Below are 26,597 nucleotides of genomic sequence, written 5' to 3' on the forward strand. Positions count from 1 at the left end.
TGGGCGCTTGATTCACTTTTAAAATCTAATTTTCCACTTCAGTTGTGTAAAATTATGTGAAACTGAAAACCTCCTGTATAATTTAGGCAACAGATGCTTTCCTCTCATCTCAAACACGGAAGAATTATAAGCCCTTTATTAGTGTTGGTCATTTTTAAGAGTAGGAATTTCTTAACATCCCTCGCCATCCCCACGAGGATATATGAATAAATGCCTGCAGGTGTACGCCTGCCTTGAATTGGAAAAACAGGTATTACTCAAACACCTCCCACTCCAGAAACCCTAACCCCAGACCCCGCCCCACACAAACCCCGCCCCTTTCTCCCACTGCGGGTCCGGAGTTGGCGCAGTGGGCTGACGAAAGACGTAACCTCCGTAGCCTCCTACGTGCAGCTCCAGGCTCTGCCTCTGGGAGTTGAAGTTTCCGAAAGAAGACCTTCTCGAGTGGTAAAGACCACTACAAAAAGCTTTCTGAGAGGTTATCAGATTCCCCGACAACTCCTCTGTTCGGTAAGTCTCTTGGCGCGGAGGCTAGCGCTCGTCTACTCTTTGATATAATCCGAGAGCAAAAGGAGCGCGTGCCGGTCCCGCCTTCCACTAGCAATAGGGCTTCCGGGGGAGAGGGAAGTGGGATAATGGAAAATGGTAGCAAAAACCCAGCTCCGGAAGGAAGTGACGTCGAGAGAGCGCGCCCCTTCGCCTCGCCAAACAGCTTTCTGATTCGTCGGCTGCAAATTAACCCCGCCTCTGGAGTGCGACCGCGCGTGGGTGACATGGAGGCTAGAGTCGGGCTCGGTTCTGTCCACTAGTATAGGTCTTCTTGATGTCGACTTTTGTTTGGGGGTCGAGATACGTGTCCTAGTATGTGAAGTGTGTTCGCTTCCCAAGAATGAAGGGAGAGGGAAATCTGGACTCTGAAGGGCCGGAAAATGAGTTGTGGTTGTGCCCCTTGTTGGCAAGAGATCGTGGGCAAGTCGCTTTTCGTGTTTAAACTTCATTTTTCCTACCAGGGCTGATGTCTCTGAGCGCTGTAAAATGTGGGGAGAGGCCCAGGGGAAAGTTGCTGCAGGTGCTGTTAAAAACACGTTTTTAAAAAGGGTATTCCTTATTTACCCCCATTAGGTCATTTAATTCCGTTCTGCGGTTATTTCGACATTCCTTTGGATGTTTCTGGAAGGAAGGCTGTGTTATACATTATTAAGACTTTAGCCCAATCAGTAAAGCCATGAATTTTTTTTTTTTTTTAAACTTTCGGCCAGTCACACTCATGATGTGTGTTCTCCCTGCCAGGAGTTGTGCTAAGAAGTGGAAATACAAGGATAATGAAGATACAATTTTTTAATTTATCTGTCCCACACCAAATTGCATTAGTCATCTTTATCCATAGTTAGTTTCATAAAACCACCAGATGATCTATATCTAACTAAACGAACCATTTAAAAAAATTCAATGCTCAAGTAAACTAAATTTGGCGCAATTATTTCTGTAATTGCTACAAAGTTGGTTGAACCTGGTGAATGAATTAAAATGTGCTGTGAATAGCACTGCATGTGAGGGACGAATGCAGACTGCTATGGTGTTTATATTTTACTAAACAGGTTAATCTGAACAAAATAGTGCATAGTTAAATGCTCACTGTATGTTACAGGCATTAGGAATTGGTACATGTCTTTGTAAAGTGTGTTGAAAGCAATAAGGAAAGGATCTCAGTCTAGCATCATTTGATGCTTGATCATTGCATCATTCCCTGCAATGTATCTAGCTTATTCAAAGCTTTAAAAAAATTTCTTTTACTACATTCCTTTTTCTTAATTGGAAATAACTAAATTGGAAATAAAAATAGCAGTGATAATGATATTGATAAGCTCATGACCTTTCTATCTATTTGATAGGCTTTTTAAAAATACTAGTATGCAATGATAAGCAAATTAAATTTAACTTGGACTTCTTGGGAAAGGCGAAAGCTCCCCCTGGTGTGCATGAGTTGTAAACTTTTGCTGTACTTTATTATATTAAAATTTTCACAGTCTAGAGCCAATCAACTCTTGCTCTTTTGACCATCGTAGGAAATTATGAAAAACGATGCCACTGATGATAGAAATATTCTCTCCTAGAATATTAAGCAATTTCATAAAGAGAGCAATTTGTTTCCTCTGATTTTTAATTGTGCCTTAAAGTCCGCGCGTTTGACTTCCGTTCCTGCATGCCAAGTCGCTTCAGTTGTGTCCGACAATTTGCGACCCTGTGAACTGTAGCCCAGGTTCCTCTGTGCGAGGATTCTCCAGGCAAAGATACTGGAGGGGGTTGCCACGCACTCCTCCAGGGAATCTTCCTGACCCAGGGATGGAACCCACGTGCATTGGCCGGGTTTTTGTTTGTTTGTTTGTTTGTTTTTACCACTAGCCCCACCTGGGAAGCCTGCACATTTAGCTTAATGGGCAGGTTTAGCTTATGTTTTTTGTATTGTTTTGGATATATTCATTGCTAATTTTTGTTCATGTGTTTATGGAAAGGAAATAAAAGTGATCCTAGGAATCACAATATATGTTTAAAATTTTTCTTATCTTTTCAGGCTTACTGTGTTTCCTCTGTCTCCTGTTTCTTAAATTGAATAGTAACCTTATTTTCTAGATTAAAAAAAAATTAATGAATGCACTTAAGGTTCTACATTTACCTCCAGTTACCTTTTTGGCCTATGTTTCTCTCAAGCTGTTACTCACATGTTTTAAATGCTCAGACATACGATTTTTTTCGTTTTATTTTTCTGTCTGAACTCTGAATCAGATTGTGAGGTTGTCTTCTAATTCATCAACTACCTCTTGGAATCCAAGTAATCTGGAGTTTGCCTCATATGTTGAAATTTTTATGACTTCACTTCCTCCTTTCCAAATTGGTTCTTTTTTGTTTTTTTAGTGAATTCTTGTTTTGATATTTTTATGCCTGTTTTCGTGTACCAATTTCCCAGTTTTTGTTTTTATGGTTACTGCTCTTCATTAACTCTTTTTTCCCCCCTAATTTCCATCGTTTTATAATTTTGCTTTGCAGACTCATCTGGAATGGAATTATAGCTTCCCTTTCCAAACTATGTCTGTCTACTACTGATTTTGTGGTTTCACCCACCCATGAACCTTTTCAGTTCTTCAGCCCAATAGCAGAGCCTATGTATGTGGCTGAGAATTTCAGTCATATTATTGTACGTTCGTACGTCACCTCATAGCTGGGCCCAGGTTGTAGCCAAGAGGCTGGTATCTGTTCCCCTCAAGTAGTCAGCTTTGTATAAGCTATCTTTAATTTTACCTGTTGTTAGGCTTTTTTCTTGGAAAGAGGAGCCTCACCCCTAACACCAGTTTAAGGGTTCATCTTAAACTTCCTCCCATCTGTCTCCCATCCTCTGTATTGTATTATTATTTTTCTCTTTAAAGATAGGAAACCTCTTAGCTGTCTTTACACTGCAGACCCTGTTCTTAATTTTGATTTTGAAAGGCTATACTTGTTTTGTTTCCCATTTAATATTTTATCTGCCATTGTCATGTGTTGAGAGCTTGGAAGGCAGGATGTCACAGATACAAACTTTTGGCAGTGATCTCTAGGAAGTTTCCCAATTGTTCTTTGTTTTTTTTTTTTTTTTTTGGTGCATTGGCATACAAGTAGAACCAAAGGGTTTTTTCCCCTCCGTTATCTTTTGGTGACACAGGTCTTCTCCGAGCCTTTCAACAGCAGGTGGATGAAAGCAACACAGCTCTTTAAGATTGTTTGGAAATTCCCATTTTCTAAATAAGACTTTGGACTTCTAGAAGACAGTAGAGTTGGATGTGGTCTTGAATCTTTGCTCCATTACTTCATTCAACAAGTATTTTGAGGACCTATTTTGTGCAACATTTGCTCTAGGTGCCTGTTTCTTAGGAATCATATAATAGCTTTGTAACTTTGGGCAAGTAATCTTGGTACCTCTTCCTTTGCAAAGGAGGCATATGTGACTACCCCTTAGGGTTTTTTTTAAGAGAGTAAACTAGATAATAACTTATTAAGTATAGTAAGAATTAATAAGTGTTTGATGTTATAATTTTCATTACTTTTAGAAGTTCTTTATAATATCATAGTCTCTCATTTGTTTGTTCTGCCAATACATAACAAGCATCTACTAAGTGCTCGGTACTGTGCTAGTGTTGCCAGTGTAATGTTGGGAAAAAGCAGATGTTAGCCCTGCCCAGTGGGGTTTCCAGAGGAGAGTCAAAGTTGAGTTGTCATTTCTAGGAGATGATCTCCCTTAAAAGAAGTTTGGTTGGTGGCATAAAGAAAACTTGTGAACTCTTATTTGTATTACTAGATGATTCTTTCCCCTCTTAGTAATTTTGCAGTGTAGTAAAATGTCAGGGCTTTGCTCTAGCCCCTAAATCATGCATCTTAAAATTTCTTGTCTTGCAGTCAAGATTTCTAAGTTTTCTTAGGTACCCTATATGTCCTATTACATCATTGCATGTTTAAAGAAGGTAGGAACCGTATAATAAAACTGCTGCTCAAACTATGTTCTGCGAACTTTTTTTCTTTCCATTCTCTGAAATGTGGGGATTGTTCTTTTTCCTTTTAGATGTTGGGTTCTCTGCACAGACTTGTTAGCTATCTCTGTAAAGGGAAGAATTACATATTTTTGTGTCAGACCAATAGAATATTTGCAGACTTCATGCTTAGTTTTTAATAGGGATAAAGAACACACATTCTTAAGCTATGGTGTTAATAATTAAAGAGAAAAGATGTCTCAGTATTTCTATCCTTTTCCCTGCTCTAAAGGCAAGTTTAGCTCTAGACAGTGGATATAAAGATGTGGGTTGTGGTTTAGTTGCTAAGTCGTGTCTGACTCTTGCGACCCCATGGAATGTGGCCCGCCAGAATCCTCTGTCCATGGGACTTTCCAGGCAAGAATACACTGGGTTGCCATTTCCTTCTCCAGGGGCTCTTCCCGACACACACATCAATCCTGGGTCTCCTGCACTGCAGGTAGATTCTTTACCAACTGAGCTATCAGAGAAGACCCTTAAAGATGTTGGTGGTTAAATCTAAATAAGATGTTTTAGGTGGCCCTGAGTATTCCACAACTGATTACAGAGTCAGTTTACATATTTTGTTTTTCAGCTGTGACTGAAGTGAAAAATTTATAATTACATATTTATAATGGAATATGTTGGGGGCAACTCAATTTGTTCTCTGTACTGTCCAAAATATAGAAATGTATAGCATACCTTTTATCAAAAACCAATTGTTTGTTTTGATTTTCTTATTTAACATAATTATTTCCCTTTATCACTAAATAATATTGAGAAACATTTTTCTTGGCTGCTTAGTATTCCGATCCAGTATTATAGGTGAACTGTAATTTATATTTAGTCCCCATTTGCTGACATTCTAATTTTTTACTGTTAAAAATAGCAGTAATACATGTATTCTTTTCCATTAATTTTGTTTATATTTCCAATTAATTTACAGGAATTCTAAGGAAATAAATTATTGTAAGAAAGAGTATCAACATTTTAAATCTCTTCAAACATATAGGTCTGAGTAGCCTTCTGGGAAAATTGTGCTATGCTGCCAAAAGTGTATAAAAACATCCCATTTCATCAAATGATCTTTGCCAGTAAATGACGATTGATTGCCTAAATTTGCAGCTTTTTCGTTACTAATATGGTTTCATTTTAATCACACCCTTTGGTCTTTTTTTTAACTTTTATTTATTTATTTTTGGTTGTAAATCATCTGTTCATGTCAGAGTTGCTTTTCAATTTTTCAGAGGCATCAAATAATGTCATCTGAAATGTTGCCAGCATTTAGTGAGACTTGTAATGTTGAAAGACAGCAAGACTTAAGTGAAGACGGAGAGGAAAATCAGAAGCCAGGATTAAGTGAAAGGTTTCAACCAATATCTAAACGGCAAATGAAGAAGCTAATGAAACAGAAACAATGGGAAGAACAACGAGAACTCCGCAAGTATATATCAAAGTGCATATATTCTATCCCTATTTAGAGATATGGAATGTTGGACCTTCTGTATAGTAATTATGCAATTACATAATTATGCAGTAGTAATTATGTTAATTAAATTGGGACTGTACATATTGTTAGCTCACTTTGTCAGTTGGCTACTAAAACTGTTTTAAGTTTGTTTTTTTTTTTAGCAGTGTTGCTGAATTTACACAGTACACTTTTCTCACCCACACCTATTGTGAATAGCACCTCAATTTCTAAAATAACCAATTTATAAAAAGGATATAGTTAGCATCTATGTCCTAGATATGGAACAAAAATAATCATCTCAGAAAGGTCAAATTTGGGCCTAACATTGATTTTGTTAGAACTGTTATAGGTTTTGGTAATAGCAGTTAGGCTTAAGCTGTTATTATAGAAAGGCAAAATTTATTAGAAAATTAATTGTTGATGTAGATGAAAGAAAAACCTGAGGTTTGGGAGTAGCTTTTTCTTAAAAAATAACTTTTATTAAAGGGCTTCCCTGGGGTGGCTCAGATGATAAAGAATCTGCCTGCAATGTGGAGACCTGGGTTTGATCCCTGGGTTGGGAAGATTCCCTGGAGAAGGGAATGGCTACCCACTCCAGTGTTCTTGCCTAGAGAATTCCGTGGACAGAGGCGCCTGGTGGGCTGCAGTCCATGGGGTTGCAGAAAGTCAGACACTACTGAGTGACTAACACTTTTTTCTTCATTTTATTTTTATGGGCTTCCCTGGTAGCTCAAAGAGTAAAGAATCTACCTGCAATGCAGGAGACCTGGGTTTGATCCCTGGGTTAGGAAGATCCTCTGGAGAAGGGAATGGCTACCCACTCTAGTATTCTTGATTGGAGGAATTCCATGGACAGAGGAGCCTGGCGCACTACAGTCCATGGGGTCACAGAATCAGACACGACTGAGCAACTAACACTTTATTTTTCATAGTTAATTCACAATGTTGTGTTAGTTTTAGATGTACTGGAAAGTGATTCAGTCGTATATATATGTATATGTGAAAGTAAAAATGTCAGTTGCTCAGTTGTATCCAGCTCTGCGACTCCATGGACTGTAGTCCTCCAGGCTCCTCTGTCCATGGAATTCTCCAGGCAAGGGTACGGGAGTGAGTTGCCATTTCCTTCTCCAGGGGATCTTCCCGACCCGGGGATCAAACCTGGGTCTCCCATATTGCAGACAGATTCTTTACCATCTGAGCCACCAGGGAAGCCGCATATATACATACATACTTTTTCAGATTATTTTCCATTATAGATGATTACAAAACATTGAATACAGTTCCCTGTGTGATACAGTAGGTCCTTGTTGGTGGCGCTAGCGGTAAAGAATCCACCTGCCAATGCAGAACATGTAAAAGACATGGGTTTGATCCCTGGGTAGGGAAGATCCCCTGGAAAAAGGCATGGCAACCCACTCCAGTATTCTTGCCTGGAGAATCCTATGGACAGAGGAGCCTAGCAGGCTACAGTCCTTAGGGTTGCAATGAGTTGGACACAACTGAAGTGCCTGAGCACAGAATGTGTATGTTAATCCCAAACTCCTAATTTATCTTCCCACTCCCTTAACTGTCCACTCTTGTAACCATACGTTTCTTTTCTGTGTCTGTGCGTCTACTGCTGTTTTCTAAATTACTTTATTTATATCACTTTTTTTAGATTCCACATGTAAGTGAGATCATATTTGTCTGAGTTACTTCACTTACTGTGATAATCTCTAGATCCATCCATGCTGCTGCAAATGGCATTATTTCATTCTTGCTTACAGCTGAGTAATTTTGCATTGTGTATATATACCACATCTTCTTTCTCCATTCAATTGTCAGTGAACATTTAGGTGCTTCTGTGTCTTGGTTTTTGTAAACAGTGCTTCTGTGAATGTTGGGGGTGTATGTGTCTTTTTTAATTAGAGTTTTCTCTGGCTATATGCCCAGGAGTGGGATTGCTGGACCATATGGTAACTCTATTTTCAGTTTTTTAAGGAATCTCTATACTGTTTTCTATAGTGGCTGCACAAATTCACATTCTCACCAACAATGTAGGAAGGCTCTCTTTTCTCTTCTTCCTCTCCAGCAGTTGTTATTCATAGACATTTTGATGATGGCCATATTGACTGGTGTGAGGTGATATGATAGTTCATTGTAGTTTTGATTTGCATTTCTCCAAAGCAACATTGAGCTCCTCTTCATGTGCCTTTTGGCCATCTGTATGTTTTCTTGGAGAGAAATGTCTGTTTAGGTCTTCTGCTCAATTTTCGTTTGGGTTGTTCAGTTTTGTTTTGTTTTAATATTAAGCTACATGAGCTTTTTGTTTATTTTGGAAGCAAATCCTTGTTAGTTACATCATTTGCAAATATTTACTGCCTGTCCATATGTTGTATTTTAATTTTGTTGATGGTTTCTTTTCCTGTGCAAAAGCTTTTATTTTTGTTTTTACTTTTGTTACTCTAGGAGGTGGATCAGAAAAGATCTTGCTGTGATGTATGTCAGAGTATTCTGCCTATATTTTTCTCTAAGAGCTTTATAGTATCTGGCCTTACATTTAGGTCTTCATTCCATTTTGAGTTTATTTTTGTGTATGGTGTTCTAGTTTCTTTTTTTTTTTCAGTTTTTTCAGTGTTTTCCCAAGACCACTAACTGAAGAGATTGTCTTTCCTCTTTCCTGTACTCTTTTTTTCCTTTGTCATAGATGAATTGATATTAATTAATTGATATGTTTCTGGGCTTCCTATCTGTTTCATTGATGTATGTGCCTCTGTGTTTGTGCCAGTGTGATACTGTTTTGATGACTATAGCTTTGTGGTATAGTCTGAAGTCAGAGAAGATGATTCCTCCAGCTTCATCCTTTTCTCTCAGGATTATTTTGTCTATTCAGGGTCTTCTGTGTTTCCATACAAGCTTCAAAAAGTTTTGTTCTAGTTCTGTGAAAAATGCCGTTGATATTTTGATAGGGATTGCACCAAATCTGTAGATTGCTTACATAATATGGTCATTTTCACAGTATTCTTCTATTCCAAGAACATGGTATATCTTTGCATCCGTTTGTGTAATCTTCAATTTCTTTCATCAGTGTTTTATAGTTTTCAGAGTATAGGTCTTTTGTCTCCTTAAGTTGGTTTATTCCTGGCATTTTATTCTTTTTGATGAGATGGTAAATGGGACTGTTTCCCTTAGTTTCTGTTTTTGATATTTTGTTGTGTGTAGAAATGCAATATATTTCTGTGTATTAATTTTGTATCCTACAACTTTACCAAATTCATTGTTGAGCTCTAGTAATTTTCTTCTGCATCCTTAGGCTTTTTTGTATGCAACATTGTGTTATCTACAAACAATGACAGTTTACTTCTTTTCCAATTTGGATTCATTTTATTTCTTTTTCTTTCTGCCTGCTGTGGCTAGGATGTCCAAATCTGTGTTGAATAACAATTTTATTTTTTTTAATATATGGTTATAATTGTTGCTTGAAAATCATTAGGGGAATGATAAAAGTAAAATTTTTTATAACTCTCAAACTCAGCATTTTAAAAGTTTTCTAAGTACACATAATGGGCTGTGTGCTGTGCTGTACTGAGTCATTCAGTTCTGTCTGACTCTTTGTGACCCCGTGAACTGTAGCCCACCAGGCTCCTCTGACTTTGGAATTTTCCAGACAAGAATACTAGAGTGGGTTGCCATGCCCTCCTTCAGGGGATCTTCCCAATCCAGGGATCGAACCTTGAACCCAGGTCTCCCACATTGCAGGCAGATTCTTTACCATCTGAACCACCAGGGAAGCCCATGAATACTGGACTGGGTAGCCTATCCCATCTCTAGGGGATCTTTCTGACCCAGGCAGTGAACCAGGGTCTCCCACATTGCAGGTGGGTTCTTTAACAGCTGAGTTACCAGGGAAGCCCCATATAACGTGCTACCAATAATAAATGAACTTACAGTTCAGATCTGTGTAAACAATATTTTGCTTTTGCAAACTCATTTGCAAATGAGTAAAGCTTTTAGACTATCTAAAATTGCTGATATTTGACAATTTTTGATCCACGAAGTGGCAGTTTTTTATGATTTAGCCTACTGATTTTAAAATCATTTTTTCTTTGTTTAGAAAAGTTTTGTAAATATCCAAATAACAAAAAGTTGTTTTCGATTACTAATTTTAGACAAAAGCGGAAGGAGAAACGCAAGAGAAAGCAATTAGAACGACAATGTCAACCTGAGTCAAATTCAGATGGAAGTGACAGAAAACGTATTCGAAGAGACGTTGTTCACAGCCCACTCCGCCTTGTCATCGACTGCAGTTTTGACAGCTTGATGGTATTAAAGGTATCATGAATCATTGTCAGAAAAATCCTGTAGCTGAACTAGGTTGAATAATTCTTGCTTTAATATGTAATATTACTTTGATATAATTTATGTACTAAAATGCATCTTTTTTTCTTTTTAATTGTGGTTTTAATGTACATAACAAAGTTTACTATCTTAACCATTTTTAAGTGTACAGTTCAGTAGTGCTAAGTACACTTATGTTGTGCAGCCAATCTCCAGAACTCTTTTTCATCTTGCAAAACTAAAGTTTTATACCCACTGAACAGCCATTTCCATTCCCCCTCCCCCAGCCCTTGGCCTTGGCGTTCTACTTTCTGTCTCTATGAATGTGACTACTCTGTGTGTCTTATATAAGTGGAATCCTACTTTTGTGACAGGTGTTTTTCACTGAGCATCATGTCTTCACTGTGCTGTGCTCAGCTGTTAGTCACGTCTAACTCTCTGTCACCCCGTGGACTGCAGCTCACCAGGCTCCTCTGTCCATGGGATTTCTCAGGCAAGAATAACGGAGTGGATGGCCCTTTCTTACTCCAGGGGATCTTCCTGACCCAAGGATGGGACCCGTGTCTCCCACATTGAGTGGCGGATTCTTTACCACTGCACCACTTAAGAAGCCCCTGCATTGTGGTGTGTGTCAGAATTCCCTTATGTTTTAAGGTTGAATACTATTTTAGTGTATATATAGACCACTTTTTGTTTATTCTTTCATCTGTTGTCAGTGGACATTTATGTTGCTTCCCTCTCTAGGCTATTTTGTTGGTTTCTTGTGTGTGTGTGTGTTTTAAACTATTTTATTGAAGCAGTTGATTTACAATGTTGTGTTAGCTTCTATTGTACAGTAAGGTGACTCAGTTATGCATTTATATGTATATGTATATATACACACACATTTATCCCTTTTCATATTCTTTTCCATTATGGTTTATTACAAGATATTGAATATAGTTAGCTGTGCTGTATAGTTGTACCTTGTTGTTACCCATTCTGTGTGTAGTAGTTTGCATCTGATAAATCCCGGGTTCCCAGTTATCTCTCTCTCACCTTGGCAACCACAAGTCTATTCTGTCAGTCTGTTTCTGTTTTGTGGATAAGTTCACTTATGTCATATTTTTAGATTCACGGGTAAGTGATGCACATTTGTCTTTCTGTCTGACTCAGTTAGTATGATAATCTCTTAAGTCCATCCATGCTACTGTAAATAGCATTGTTTCTTTTTTATGGCTGAGTAGTATTCCACTATATAAATATACCATGTCTTCTTTTTTTTTTCTTAAGTGGCGTATAATTGCTTTAAAATGTTCTCTTAGTTTCTACTCTACAACAGTGGAATCAGCTGTATGTATATGTGTATCCCTCCTCTTGACCCGTCCATCCCACCTGCCTAGGTCGTCACGGAACACCGGGCTGAGCTCCTTGTGTTACACAGCAGCTTCCCACTAGGGGTCCGTTTTACACGTGGTAGTGTACATGTGTCAGTGCTACTCTCTCAGTCTGTCCCACCCTCTCCTTCCCGCTGTGTCCACAAGTCCATTTTTTATATCTGTGTCTTCTACTCCTGGCCTGCAGATAGGTTCATCAGTGCCCTTCTTCTAGATTCCATATATATGCATTAATATACAATATTTGTTTTTCTCTTTCTCTTACTTCACTCTGTATGACAGACTCTAGGTTCATCCATATCATTACAAGTGACCCAATTTCTTTCCTTTTATGGCTGAGTAACATTCCACTGTGTGTATGTACCACATCTTCTTTATCCATTCGTCTGTTGATGGATATTTACTTTGCTTGCATGTCCTATTGTAAATTGTAAATAGTGCTGCAGTGAACATTGGGATGCATGTATATTTTTGAATTATGGTTTTCTCTGAATGTATGCCCAGGAATGGGACTGCTGGATCATATGGTAATTCTATTTTTAGTTTTTTAAGGAACCTCCATACTATTCTCCATAGTAGCTATTCCAGTTTACGTTCCCATCAACAGTGTAGGAGGATTTCTTTTTCTCTACATCCTCTCCAGCGTTTATCGTTTGTACATTTTTTGATGATGGCCATTCTGACAGGTGTGAGATGATACTTCATTGTAGTTTTGGTTTGCATTTCTCTAATAATTAGTGATGTTGAGCATCTTTTCATATGCTTTTTAGCAATCTGTATGTCTTCTTTGGAGAAATGTCTGTTTAGATCTTCTGCCCATCTTTTGAGTTGTTTTGATATTGAGCTGCAAGAGCTGTTCTATTTTTTTTGGAGATTAATCCCTCGTCAATTGCTTCTTTTGCAAATATTTTCTCCCATTCTGAGGGTTGCCTTTTTTGTTTATGGTTTCCTTTGCTGTGCAAAAGCGTTTAAACTTAATTAGGTCCTGTTTATTTATTTTTGTTTCTCTTTTCATTACTCTAGGAGGGGGATTGGAGAAGATCTTGCTCTGATTTATGTCAAAGAGTGTTCTGCCAATATTTTCCTCTAGGAGTTTTATACTACCTGGCCTTAAATTTAGCTCTTTAATCCATTTTGAGTTTATTTTTGTGTATGTTTTTAGGAAGTGTTCTATTTCATTCTTTTTCTTGTAGCTGTTCAGTTTTCCCAGCACCACATACTGAAGGAACTGTCTTTCCCCCATCATACACTCTTGCTTCCTTTGTCATAGATGAATTGATGATAGGTGCATGGGGTTATTTCCGGGCTTTCTGTCCTGTTCCATTGATCACTATGTCTGTCTTTGTGCCAGTGTCATACTGTTTTGATGACTGTAGCTTTGTGATATCACCTGAAGTCAGGGAGCCTGATTCCACCAGCTCTGTTTTTCCTTCTCAAGATTGTTTTGGCTTTCCAGGATCTTTTGTTTTTCCATACAAATTGTAAAATTTTTTGGTTCTAGTTCTGTGAAAAATGCCATTGATAATCTGATAGGGATTGCATTGAATTTGTAGATTACTTTGGGGACTGTAGTCATTTTCACAGTATGGATTCTTCCAATCAAAAAACATGGTATATTATCTCTCCATCTGTTTGTGTCATGCATCTTTGATTTCTGTCATTAGTATCTTCTTATTTTCTGCATCCAGGTCTTTTGCCTCCTTGGGTAGGTTTATTCCTGGTATTTTATTCTTTTTGATGAGATGGTAAATGGGACTGTTTCCTTGATTTCTCTTTCTCATCTTCTGTTGTTAGAGTATAGGAATGTGTATTCTACCCAGTAAGGCTCTCATTCAGATTCAGCGGAGAAATCAAAAGCTTTACAGACAAGCAAAAGCTAAGAGAAGTCAGCACCACCAAATCAGCTTTAGTGTATCCTAAGTTGGGACTTCCCTGGTGGTCCAGTGGTTAAAACTCCTCGCTTCCAATGCAGGGGGCACAGGTTTGATCCCTGCTCGGGTAGCTAAGATCCCACATACTGCACAGAGTGGCCAGAAAAAAATAATAAATTTTAGATTTTTTAAAAAATTTAAAAAAATTTTTTCCTGAAAAAAATGCATCTTAAATTAAGCTTTTCAAAATCTGTGGCCCTAAATTAAAGTATTAAATAGCTAGTAGGTTGCTTTTATTTATATCTATATGTATGAAGTAGCTCAGTCGTGTCCGACTCTTTGAGACCCCATGTACTACTGTAGCCCACCAGGCTCCTCTCTCCATGGGATTCTCCAGGCAAGAATACTGGAGTGGGTTGCCGTTTCCTTCTCCAAGGGATCTTCCTGACCCAGGGATCGAACCCGGGTCTCCCACATTGCAGGCAGATGCTTTACCGTCTAACACCAGGGAAGCTATATCTATATGTACAGACAGAGGGAAAGACAGGTACTGTAATAGGTTATGAAACTCAGTAACTGCATATTAATCGTAAAGAGCTGTGGGGATTTTGTTATTAATCCTAACTGAAAGGAGGGGGGAAAAATATGACTGGCTTAAAAGGATTATTTAATAGTTTAAGATAGTTGGTTGTTTAAACAATGCTACTATGTTTTAATTACTTTCTAAACTTTAATACTATGGCTCTAAGAGTTTTATTTTTTTTTCTTTTGTTGTCTCCTAAGAAGAGTGAAAGTTTTCATGAATTTATATTTTAAGTGGATACAAAATGTGAAATTATGGGTCACTTACAGAATATTGACTTATAGTAATTATTTAAATAGTGTGTAAGGAAATTGAATGGAAATTAATCAGAAAGGACTTGTATTTCTAAAGAAGAAATGTACCTATCTAGTTATCCTTCCTGCTTCTTCTGTTCCACTCGGATTATGAAATGGCCACAGGTAATTTTTAAAATATTGCTTTAAAAATTGCACTCTTTTATAGGACATTAAGAAACTTCACAAGCAGATTCAACGATGTTATGCAGAAAATCGACGAGCACTGCATCCTGTGCAGGTATGTTTGAGGAATTAAAACAAACTTCCAGTTTCCTTTTATATCTTCCTTCAGAAAAGGTGTAGATAATCCTGATTGCCTGTACAAGAATTAATCTTACAGGTAATCTTTCTTAATGAGCTAAATGTCTCTTTGGGAAAATGTTCTATTTTTCACAAAAATAGAATATTTTAAACATTTTTCATACATTATTCTCAGATACACTGTACCCAGTCATCATCAGTCCTATACACATTGACCTGTTCATTGTTATGTAGTTGAACATCTTCATTAAAGGACATACACATATTTTCCTACCAGTTTCTCAGCTCTCACTCCTTTCTGGGGAGTAGCGGAACTGCCCCAGTCTGATACGTGCCATTGTGCCTGTTGGCCAGATTTTCTCTACTTAAAGGATTTTGAGTCACTGATAATTTTGAAGGATTGAGGGAGTGATTTGTGAGACTAGTTGACTGCTCTTAAGAGTAGGGTCATTTTCCTTATTGTTTTAATTCTAAGTGAGCTAAAAATTAACTCTGGCTCACTGATGTTAAAAACTAGAAAATGTTGTTAAAATTTTGGTTAGATATTTTCTTTTTCTCAAGTGATAGTAATATTATATTTTTACATTTTATATTGTTTTCACCCTTGATTAGATTTCAAATATGTTTCAGGGTTTAAAGTCAAAGCAAAATTATGAAGACTGTGGACTAGTAATAAATAACAGCAGTGGCAAAAGAAGGGGAAGGGAAACGACATGGAAGCAGGAATATTATAGAAAAGTAAATGATCACCAAGCAAGAGGCAGATTATAACTGCTTAGAAAATGGAATGAAAATGTAGGTGGAATACAGAAGTTACTGGGTTAGGAGATGCACAAAAATACACATTTCTACCAAAGATAAGTCTTTTCATGTTCAAAGCATGTCATAAATTAATTTTTTTCCAGAATGAAAATATTTTGTGCTTCATTGATAGTCACATTAGTGTGTGAGGAAATAAAATATTGACTTTAATAGTCTTTCAGTCTCTCTTTCTGTGCCTGCCAATCTCTTTATCAGTTTTATTTGACAAGCCATGGAGGCCAGCTGAAAAAGAACATGGATGAAAATGACAAAGGATGGGTCAACTGGAAGGTAACTAAAATCGATTAAGTCTCATATAATACAAAGTATTTTTAGGCTTAAAAGTCTGCGTTTTTTACCTGAGTTCTACATAGTGCTAACAAATATGAGTCAGCAGCTCCAAACCCTATGTATCACTGTTCCTAAGTCTAAGTTTACCAAGGAGAGAAGCTAAGAGACTTGAGATATAGTTTGTACCTTCTTTCATGAAATCTCACTTGCTATTTTACTGCCAACTTTAAAACATGTTTTTTTAAAAAAGGAAAGAATTTAAAGGTCTATATGCAATCTCAACCCAGCAAACTGTCTATACGTTATTTATAAGCATGAAGTCACTCTAAAATTTGGAAATATACTTGTTTTCTTCTAAATCTGTTCTATACCCTCTGGTGTCCACTATCCACACATGGCTATTGAACTCTTGAAGTGTGACTGGTCTGATTTGAGATGTGCTATAAATGTCAAATAAACATTGGATTTCAAAGATAGTACAAAAAGGAGAAAGAATGTAAAATATCTGCTTAAAATGAAAAAAACACAATCATTATAAGTTGAAATGATAACATTTAAGGTATATTGTGTTGAATACAATGTATTGTTAAAATGAATTTCATCTATTTCTTGTCCCTTTTAAAATCATTTACTTATTTATTTTTGGCTGTGCTGCGTCTCCGTTGCTGTGCCCAGGCTTTCTCTAGTTGTGGTGAGCGGGGGCTATGCTCTAGTTGCAGTGTGCAGGCTTCCCATTACAGTGGCCTCTCCTGTTAAGAGCACAGGCTCTAGGCGCTAGGGCTTCAGTAGTTGCAGCCTTGGGGCTCAGTAGTCATGGTCCATGGGCTTAGTTGTTCCACATCATGTGGGATCTTCCCAGATTAGGGGTCAAATTTATGTACCCTGCATTGCAAGGTGGATTCTTAACCATGGGACCACCAGGGAAGCCCCTTGTCATTTTTTTTTTTAATGTGGCTACTAGGAGGATTCAAATTACATATGTGGCTCACATTTTTTTTTTTTCCTTTTGAACTGAACTACTCTGTTATTTGCAAAGATAACTAATAGATTGGCTTTAGTACCAATCCCTAAGGAACCTTAATCCTATTCTACTCAGAAGTGGTGGGTTATTCTTATACCTTTTCCCTTTCTCCAAGCCAGTTCTCACTGTGACAGACTTTCCCTGTCTCACTCATTAATCCTATAATGACTGCGTTTTTTATTTTATTAATAGTCTATAGCATAAAACATTTTCAAAAGTCTTTTTAAGTTTTAAAGTATGATATATTTACCAAGTTTTACATTCATACCTGTTTTCCTAAGAAATACTGTAATGAGTTAGAGTAGGCATACTCTCAGTTATTTTATGGCTTGTAAAATTTATTACTTTATACCACCAGTTTTCCAGAGACATAATGAGTTCACTAGTTTCTAGTTATGCACGTTCCTCTTGGGGCCTTTATTAAGTATAGGAATCATATTTATTGTATATCATTTTCCAGAAAAATGGCTGCTTATTAATCAATAGGCTATATACACTTAGGTGAGAGGTCTCCTGCTTCATTTTTTTATTTCCACAAAAATTATTGAGAAGTGCCATCTAAACTTTGTGATATATCTTCCTTTTTTTCTTTCGGTGCAATTTGCAAAATTCTGCCTACTGTTGTTCAGCCTTCAGTACCTCTGACCTGACAGTTTTGGTAAAGAAGATTTCAAATGTCTCTTTTTGTGGAAGTAGATACATGAAAATTATTAAATCTGTAAGCCCTTTCTTTTTGATGATTCATATAAATGGAGAAGGAAGTAATTGGAGAAGGCATTCTTTGGCTGGAGAACACTGTGAGCAAATATATAACAAAAATGCATTTGTTCTGTTGGAACAGAAAGTTAGAAAGATAGATTGGTGCTGTATTAAGGTGAGAGTTACTAAGTTAAGGAGCTTGAATTTTAACCTACAGATCAATATGAAACATTGAGAGTAGTGTTTTCAGAAAATGAGTCCCCCAGCCATGTGAGGAAGTAAATTGGAAGGATCTGAGGCTAGAGGTGGAAATAGCATCAGGAGGCTACATAAATAATTGAGATGTGAGGTGAAAAGATGTTGGAGTGATAGGTTCTAAGTAATACATTGTTATAATATTCTTTCAAACTTCCTGTCAAATATTTTTTGGGTAGGTTTGTCTAGGGAAAAGAAAATAATTGTTTTTAGCCAATTTTCACAAAATCCTGTTAATTAATAGCATCTTTCTCTTTGTGTTTTGAAGGATATCCACATCAAACCAGAGCACTATAGTGAATTCATACAGAAAGAAGACCTGATTTATCTTACATCAGATTCACCTAATATATTAAAGGAATTAGATGAATCAAAGGCCTATGTGATTGGAGGATTAGTAGATCACAACCATCACAAGGTACATACTATTAAGTTTTTATTTTGCTTTTGCTCATACTTAAAATTGCTGTACCAGTGTTCTTGATAGTAATGTTAATTTTCTTAATAGTAAATACTGAGAGCTTGTGTTTACTGAGTACCGCGATATTTCAGTCACCTTTCTAGCTAAGCGAAGCATTTCACACATGTTAGTTTGCTTTATCCTTACTGCAGCCCAGTGAAGTCAGTGTTGTTAGTACGCACAGTTTACAGATGAGGAACCAGAGGCACATAAAAATTAAATCTAAAATTAATAAAAATAGGTAGTAGACACTTGAAACTCCAGATTGGTCTGGAGCCCATGTGCTTAAATGATTTTCTGTATTGATAAATGCTGCTTCTGCTAATCAATTTCTAGCCTGCTGGTAAAATTTGTATTAATTTATATAAAAATTTATATCCAAACTGGTAAACAGGCCCATTTTCAAATATGTGATTATATGGGATGTGTTTTCTCTCCTCTTTAATTTGTACTTTCGTCTCTTCCCACCTCCTTACCCTCATTCAAATGAAAAATTACAGAAATACACTTTCTAAAAGAAAACATTGTTTTGTGTTTTGCCAGCTATGTTGCATTGTGCTAAATTAAGCTCAATTTATTTAGTTAAGTATCTGTTGAAATGTTGTCAGCAGAATAATACACAGTAATTCATTATTCTCCTATAGCACCACTGTGCAGGAGAATTTTATGCATTGTTGGAAGTATGTATATCATCGTGTTCAGTATGGTAACCCATTGGCTGTTGAGCACATGAGTTGTACATAGTATGATTGAGAAATTGAGTTTTTAAAGATTATAATAAGTTTAGGTAGTCAATTGTGTCTACAGTTGGACAGTACAGCTCTATAGCATCATAGGGAATTTTATCAGGATGATCTTTAGCCTTTTTATTTTTTTCTTAGTAGAAAAATTCTGTTTTCTTATTTCTGTAGAACTGGTTTTTTTCTTTCATGTTGTATGTTTCTCTGAACTAAAACAATTTTGTTTTCAAAAAGACCTGACTTGACCTATTATCAAATATTGGCCTCTAAAATATGCAGACTATTGGCAACTCCTCTGGCAGTCCTGTGGTTAGGACTCTGTGCTCTTGCTGCCAAGGGCCTGGGTTTAATCTGTGATTGGGGAGCTATAAGATCCCAGAAGCTGTGCAGCATGAAGTGGCCAATAAAGGAATAATTATTTTTTTAAAATGCAGACTATTAGTTGAGAAATTTAGCTCTTTTTCCTCCTGTGTTATGTCTTTGGGCTCTTTTAGTCCTGGTTAGACCCAGGCTTTAAGGATTTTAATTTTGAGAAGAAAATTCATATTCAGCATTCTTTTTTTTTAAGTTGAAATTCATGCATCCAATAAGTATTATTCCACTGAAATTTGTATTATTTGTTTATTTTTTGTGTTTCTCACACATAAATTAAGTGTAACATTAATAGAATTTCTAAAGTGTTTACATTTCATTAAAACAAAGTCCTAAGACAGGATTTAACTTGATTTCCTTTCTAAAGCTTTTTATTCTACCAAGCTAAGGTTGGGTTTGGGGTTTGTTTGTTTGTTTTCATAATTCAGCATGCTTTTAATTGACAGAAATGGAAATATAAAATTTATGGACCATAGGAAATTTTTTTCATTCAGGTTTTTATTTCATTAGTTTTTGCCACTTGTGCCTCAGCGCTATGTAATTGAAACAGTTCTATGTTTCAGATTCATGAGAGGAGTGATGATGCTTCTATAAGAATTCAGTTTGAATACTTTAAACTGAGAAAAAGGCAGTGTGGAGTGATGAGAAGCTGCTTGAGTCAGGAGGCATGAGCCAGTTTTTCCTTTGGTTCTTCCACTGACGAACTTTGTGACAGGATAGAGAGCATAATGTCTTTGGTTTCCTCGTTTGGTTAAAATAAATACCAGCAACATTCTGACTATACTTATTATCAAGAGAATATTTTCAAATTAGCTGTTAAATATACACACTCAAATTCAGATTATATTCTCTGAACTAAAGTCTTTCCTAAAAATTATTTATTCTATCTTAGACTTTAAGTTTAAATAATGTAATATTCTAGTCCAGGTAATGATGTCTTTGTTTTAGGGACTCACATATAAACAAGCATCAGATCATGGAATTGATCATGCACAGCTTCCCCTTGGGAATTTTGTGAAGATGAATAGTAGAAAAGTTTTGGCAGTTAATCATGGTAAGCTATAAACTTATAAGCTAAAAATTTACCTATGTGAACACTGTGAAAAATAACCTTCTATTTACATTTTGGAAAAGTAGAAAATATATACCTTTGGAAAATTAAAATGTAGCCATTTATGATTTGTTTGACTGATACATGCATATTTTAGAAAGTTTTGAAGCTATAAAAAAGTGTAAAGAAAAATAAGTAGCTGTTATTTCACAACCCAGAAATACTTGATAGTAACTTTTTGGTGTTTCTCCAAGTTCTTTTCCTATGCATAATATCCTTTATTATATAAATGGATTCTTACTCTATTACATAAAATGTTATAAATGTGGGGTGTTTTCCCTCCATTTATATTTATTGAGTCATTAATGGCTGTGTAACTTTTATTCATCTGAATATATCAATACGATAATACAACCATTCTTCTGTTGATATGTTTTTCTTTTTACTATTGTAAATATTATAATAGATATCCTCAGACTTAAGTCTTTGCCTGGAGTTTTGCTTTTTGAAATTTTTTTTAGTAGAGATTTTCGTTAGTACACAACTATTAATTGGGTTTTTTAAATTTCTCTGTAGCAAGCTCTAGGGAGTTATAGAAATGAATTTATTGATTCAAGAAATGAACCTCTTCCAAGACTTTTGATATATAATGTATTCCTTTTCTATCATAAAGTAATCCAAATTTACCCTTTCATCAATGTGTTAAAGTGAGAGGAACTTGGCGGGACAGTATTTAAAAAAAAAAGGAGGCAAGACACTCCACAGAGCGAGTGGAAAGCTAGAAGAAATTTAGATTAATGGTAGCTTCTCCCTGCCCCCTTTTTTTTTTTTTTGGTTTTTTATTAGCATATAAAGGATAAAAATGTGGCAGGAATAAAGAATAAGAAGGAAAAAAAAGAGGGGTCCTCTATTAGTTATAATTGACAACGGATAATGGTAAACCTCTGAGTGCTTAAGAAAGAATATGAGGAAAAGCTACAGAGTAGCATCTTTGAGAGCCTTGGTACATATTAGCTCTGACAGCTAATACAGGAGAAGGAAGTAATAAGAACAAAGTAGTTATTAGGACATATTAGCACTCTTAACACAAAAGCAATGTATTTTAAAGTATATAGCATTGTGATGAGCTAGGCTAAGAAACATACAGAGTTTGTCTTTGTTGCAGTGTTTGAGATTATTCTGGAATACCTGGAGACAAGAGACTGGCAAGAAGCATTTTTCACCATTTTACCCCAAAGGAAAGGAGCTGTTCCCACAGACCAAGCCTATGAAAGTTGTTCATGTGACAAGAAATTCGCCAGAGTTGAAGGTGGATTAAACAGTGATTCCAGTGAAGAGGAAAATAGGCATGAGCTGGATTCACCACATGAGGAAGAAAAGCAGGATAAGGAAAGTAGCACTGAATCTACAGTGAACTCTGTACCGTACTAGTATCATCTTTTTTTTTTTTTCTTAAGGTTAAGGAAAAATCAGGAGAAAGGTGTTTCATAGAATATTTGAATTGGAAGGAAATTTCATTTTCTTTTATTTCTGTTGTGAATTTTTTTAAACTTTCTTTTTGAACTAAGTGATAAAAAGTACTCATAAGAAAGCATTTTTTTGTTCTTGCATAAGAGTTAAATATGTAAAATAAAAAATAATTTTCTAAACCTCAAATAACCATTACTTGAGAATATTACCCTATTAGTAAATCTGTTGGAGAAGGAAATGGCAACCCACTCCAGTGTTCTGCCTGGAGAATCCCAGGGACCAGGGAGCCTTGGCGGGCTGCTGTCTATGGGGACGCAGAGTTGGACACAACTGAAGCAACTTAGCAGCAGCAGTAGCAGCAGTAAATCTGTATTCTTTTATTTACAAGATTGTGTTCTTCAGAATGTGCCTTCTGACCTTTCAGTTTTATTACTATATGTTTATATCAGTGTCTTTCTGATTTATTGCCTGCTTATTTGTGGAGGCAGGTATCCTAAATCTCCTTTAAGTCTAACAAAATTTTCTGAATGGGAGGTTACCTTCTATTTGCAGCTTTTATATTCAGTTTAATTATTTCAAAGGAATATAGTGATTTTAGGAACAAAGTAGTATTGGATTGATGAGGGGCTTCTGTGGTGGCTCAGTGGTAAAGAATCCACCTGCCAATGCAGAAGACATGAGTTCAATCCCTGGGTCAGGAAGATCCCTGGAGATGGAAAAGGCAACCCATTCCAGTATTCTTGGATTGAATTGATAAATTCAAAAATTGATGTCTATTGGACTATGGACCCACCTCTATCCTTTTGTGTGTGTGTGATGCTTTTGTGGTTCTAAGGCAAGCACTGAGGACTTAATACTTTAATATATTTTCTTAATTTAAATAATGATGGTAAATTATTTTGATTACAAAATTAATTTTTCAGCCACCAGGGAGGTCCATTTTTCAAGCTAGATTAATTTAAAAGGCTGTTGAGGGATTTCCCTGGTGATCCAGTGTTTAAGAATCCACCTTCCAGTGCAGGGGACACAGGTTCGATCCCTGGTCTGAGAAAATTCCACATGCCGTGGGGTAACTAAGCACGTGCACTTTAACTACGGTGCCTGTGCTCCAGAGCCCTCACGCTGCAACTCCTGAAGCCCACGTGCTCTAGAGCCTGTGCTCCACAAGAGAAGCCACTGCAATGACAAACCCATGCACAGCAGCTAGAGAAAGCTCGCATGCAGCAATGAAGACCCAGCCCAATCAAATATAATAAAAGGCATCGATGGATCCATTTATGTCATTACCCAAATTTAAAAAGAAACAGCTCTTAAAAAAGTAGCCCTTAGCAGCTATCCTTTTTCTCCTTATGTACTTCTTTAAAATAATGTTGGTTCTTAAGCAAATAAAGTTAACTTTATATGTGCATCTGTCTATCATATAATAATATTTAAGCTAATGTAAATATGTTTCTGTAAATAATATAAGCATGTATGAAAATATGCATATAATTGTATATACATCTGTCTGTCCACATCATGTATAATTCTGTTATTGATGATAGTAGGATTGAGTTGCCATATCTATATTATTTGTGTGAATGTGCTGAAAAACACTAAGGAATTTAAATTTCATAAAATGTAAAAATCTGTAACTAAACATTTATATGAGGGCATTGGCAAGAGATGGTAGAGCTAGTAGATATTCTAGTTCCTGCCAGTAAATGTAGAGCAGTTATATTTAATGTGATTATTCTTTGTCACAGCTAAAGTAACATTTCAGAAGCCTTAGTTACTAAGTTTGGATAAATTAAGTTTCTGTTTTTTTTACTTATTGGCATCTCAGATTATATACATATTTGATCAAAAATTCACTGAATTTAATATTGATGTTCACTGTCTCTCTTGTTGCTTTATTCTTAGTAAGCTATTACAGTTATCCATTTAAAGGTCTGTGAGCAATGTATGTAAATAAAGAAAAGCCCCCACAGTTGTAGAACAGAGTTTATGTCTTAAGTTGTATTTTTCAAAGTTACAGATTTTTCTAAGTGTAGTTAGTAGCCTGGAATGTTAGGCTTATAATTTAAATCATTCCATATGGAATAAGGCTCAGTTTAATATTGAAAAGTGGGGAAAGGTCATTACAAGCACCATGTAGTTTAATTTTCACTAATTAAATAAGCCCTATGTTTGTTTCCAGGGCTGCTGTAACAAAATACTGCAAACAACAGTAGTTTATTCAAAAACAACAGTAGTTTATTTAAAACAACAGAAATTTATTCTCAAAACAACAGAAACATCCTCTTCTAGTTCTGGAGCCTGATAGTCCAGAATCAGGGCGCTGGATGGCTCATACCCCTCAGAAGGCTAGTGAAGATTCCCTCCTGGCTGCTTCTAGCTGTCGGGGGTTGCCAGCGGTCCTTGGCGTTCCTTGGCTTGAAACTGCATCACTGTAATCTTTGTCATCACATGGACTTCTGCCCTCTGTCTTTTGTGCTTGTATTGTCTTTTTAAGGATACTGATGATTGGATTAGGGTTCACCATTATCCACTGTGACCTCATTTTCACTTGATTTTATCTACAAAAACTGTTGTCAGATAAGTTCACATCCACAGGTACCACATACTAGGACTTGAACATATCTTTTGGGTGGATACAATTATGTTCACTCCAAGTCCATATCTAATTTGGATTGCTGATGACAAGAAGGCGAAGATGACAATTAGAAATTACTAATTCCTGAGGTATTTAAAATTTTGTTTTTCTTTAAATAATTGTATTTTTTTTCTTATTTTACTATGTTTTCAAAATTGTTTTGGTTTATCTGAGGTACTTTATGTAAAAACTTAAGTAATATTAAAGTCACTTGTATTGGAACATAGTAAAGGTGGGGAATTTAGTTAGTACTTGAATGCATAAAAAGGAGATATGTCTGCTGAAATAATAGGATTTTCTCATTCTTTTTTTTTTTAATTTTTAGAAGTTTATTGAAGTTTAGTTGATTTACAAGATTTTGGGTATATCACAAAGTGATATGATTATGCATACACACTATATTTATAAAATATATATTTATTCTTTTTCAGGTTCTTTTCCATTATAGGTGATTAGAAGATATTGAATATTCCCTGTGCTACATAGTAAGTCCTTGTTTGTTTATTTTTTATGGAGTAGTGTGTATCTGTTAATCTCAAATTCCTAATGTATCTCATCCCCCACTTTGCCCTTTGGTAACTTAAGTTTGCTCTTTGTGTCTGTTTTGTAAATAAATTCATTTGTATAAGTTTTTTTTAGATTTCACATATAAGTCATGTGATGTTTGTATTTATCTGATTTACTTGACTTAGTATGATAATCTCTGGGTCCATCAGTGTTCCTACAAATGACATTATTTCGTCCTTTAACATTCCATTGTGTGTATATATATATATATATATATATATATATATATACACACACACACCCCACATTTTCTTTATCTGTTCATTTGTCAGTGGTCATTTAGGTTGCTTGCGTGTCTTGGCTATTGCAAATAGTGCTGTAGCAAACACTAGTGTGTGTGTATCTTTTTGAATTAAGAGTTTTTGTCTTTTCTGGAAATGTGCCCAGGAGTGTGATTGGTGAGTTCTAAGGTAACTATTTTTAGTTTTTTAAGAAACCTCCATACTTCTCCATAGTGGGCTGCACCAATTTACATTCTTAGCTACAGTGTAGGAAGGTTCTCTTTTCTCCACAAGCTCTCCAGCATTGATTTGTCGACTTTTTGATAATGGCATTTTGCCTGTTGTGAGGTGATACCTTACTGTAGTTTTGATTTGCTTTTCTCTAATAATTAGCAATGTGAACATCTCTTCACTTACCTATTGGCCATTGTATATCTTCTTGGGAGACATGTTTATATAGATTGTCTGTACATTTTTGATTGGGTTTTTTTGATTTTGATTTATCTTGGCCCTCTGGTGGGCTGGGCAGTGTCTCGAGGTGAGTCCAGAGGCTTGGGCTCACTGTCCTCTAGGCAGCCTATTTGTGATGGGTGGGGCTGTGTCCCTGGCCAGTTTGTTGTTTGTCCTGAAGCATCTTAGCACTGAAGTCCACAGGCTATTGGATGGGTCTGATGCTCTTGGTGCTAATGAGCCAAGATGTTAACCGTCAACAGCAAGTGTTCGCCAGGCTGGATGTTCCCCAGTGCGTCCATCACCGGCGTCTGTGCCCCCAGTGTAAGCCACAGCCGCCCCTGCCTCTCCAGGAGACTGGAGCCCGCAGGTTGGTCTGGCCCAGCTCCTATCAAATTGCTGCTTTTGCTCTGGGTCCCAGTGTGCTTAAGGCTTTGTGTGTCCCTTTCAGGAGTAAAGTCTCTATTTCCCCAGTCCTACAGGGCTCTTGACTGAATGCCCTGCTCGTTCTTCAAAGCCAGACGTTCAGGGAACTCATCTTCCCAGTGCCGGACTCCAGGCTGAGGAGTCTGATGTGGGGCTCAGAACTCTCCTGTGCGAGAACCTCTACAGACTAATTATTCTCCAGTTTGTGGGTCACCCACCTGGGGGGTATGGGATTTGACTATACTGTGAGTCTGCCCCTCCTGCCCCTCTTGTGGTTCCTTCTTGATGTTTCCAGTCTTTTTCATCAGTGATTGTTCTGCAGTTCTGATTTTGGTGTGCTCCTAAAAAGAGGTGAACTCAAGGTCTTTGTACTCCGCCATCTTGGCTGCTTTCTCATTTCATTTCTTTAAAAACACATGGTCTTTATA

The 26,597-nt window shown here is 36.6% G+C and overlaps 1 protein-coding gene across 4 annotated transcripts; it reads left to right on the forward strand.

Annotated features, from left to right (window-relative positions):
* The first annotated feature begins 351 nt into the window (after positions 1–351).
* TRMT10A (tRNA methyltransferase 10A) lies at positions 352–23,852 on the forward strand. Of its 4 annotated transcripts, none has more exons than XM_043871263.1 (8): positions 352–510; positions 5,783–5,979; positions 10,155–10,317; positions 14,616–14,687; positions 15,728–15,802; positions 18,046–18,195; positions 20,298–20,403; positions 21,566–23,852. In XM_043871263.1, exons 2-8 carry the CDS (start codon positions 5,795–5,797, stop codon positions 21,829–21,831), a joined length of 1,017 nt encoding a protein of 338 aa, XP_043727198.1. In that variant the 5' UTR covers positions 352–510; positions 5,783–5,794; the 3' UTR covers positions 21,832–23,852. The 4 variants fall into 4 exon arrangements, with proteins under 4 accessions (XP_043727198.1, XP_043727201.1, XP_043727200.1 ...); XM_043871266.1 differs by lacking the exon at positions 352–510 and adding an exon at positions 576–861; XM_043871265.1 differs by lacking the exon at positions 352–510 and adding an exon at positions 577–969.
* The last annotated feature ends 2,745 nt before the right edge of the window (positions 23,853–26,597 follow it).

The sequence above is a fragment of the Cervus elaphus genome, chromosome 17, assembly GCF_910594005.1.
Source record: "Cervus elaphus chromosome 17, mCerEla1.1, whole genome shotgun sequence".
NCBI classification, from domain to species: domain Eukaryota; kingdom Metazoa; phylum Chordata; class Mammalia; order Artiodactyla; family Cervidae; genus Cervus; species Cervus elaphus.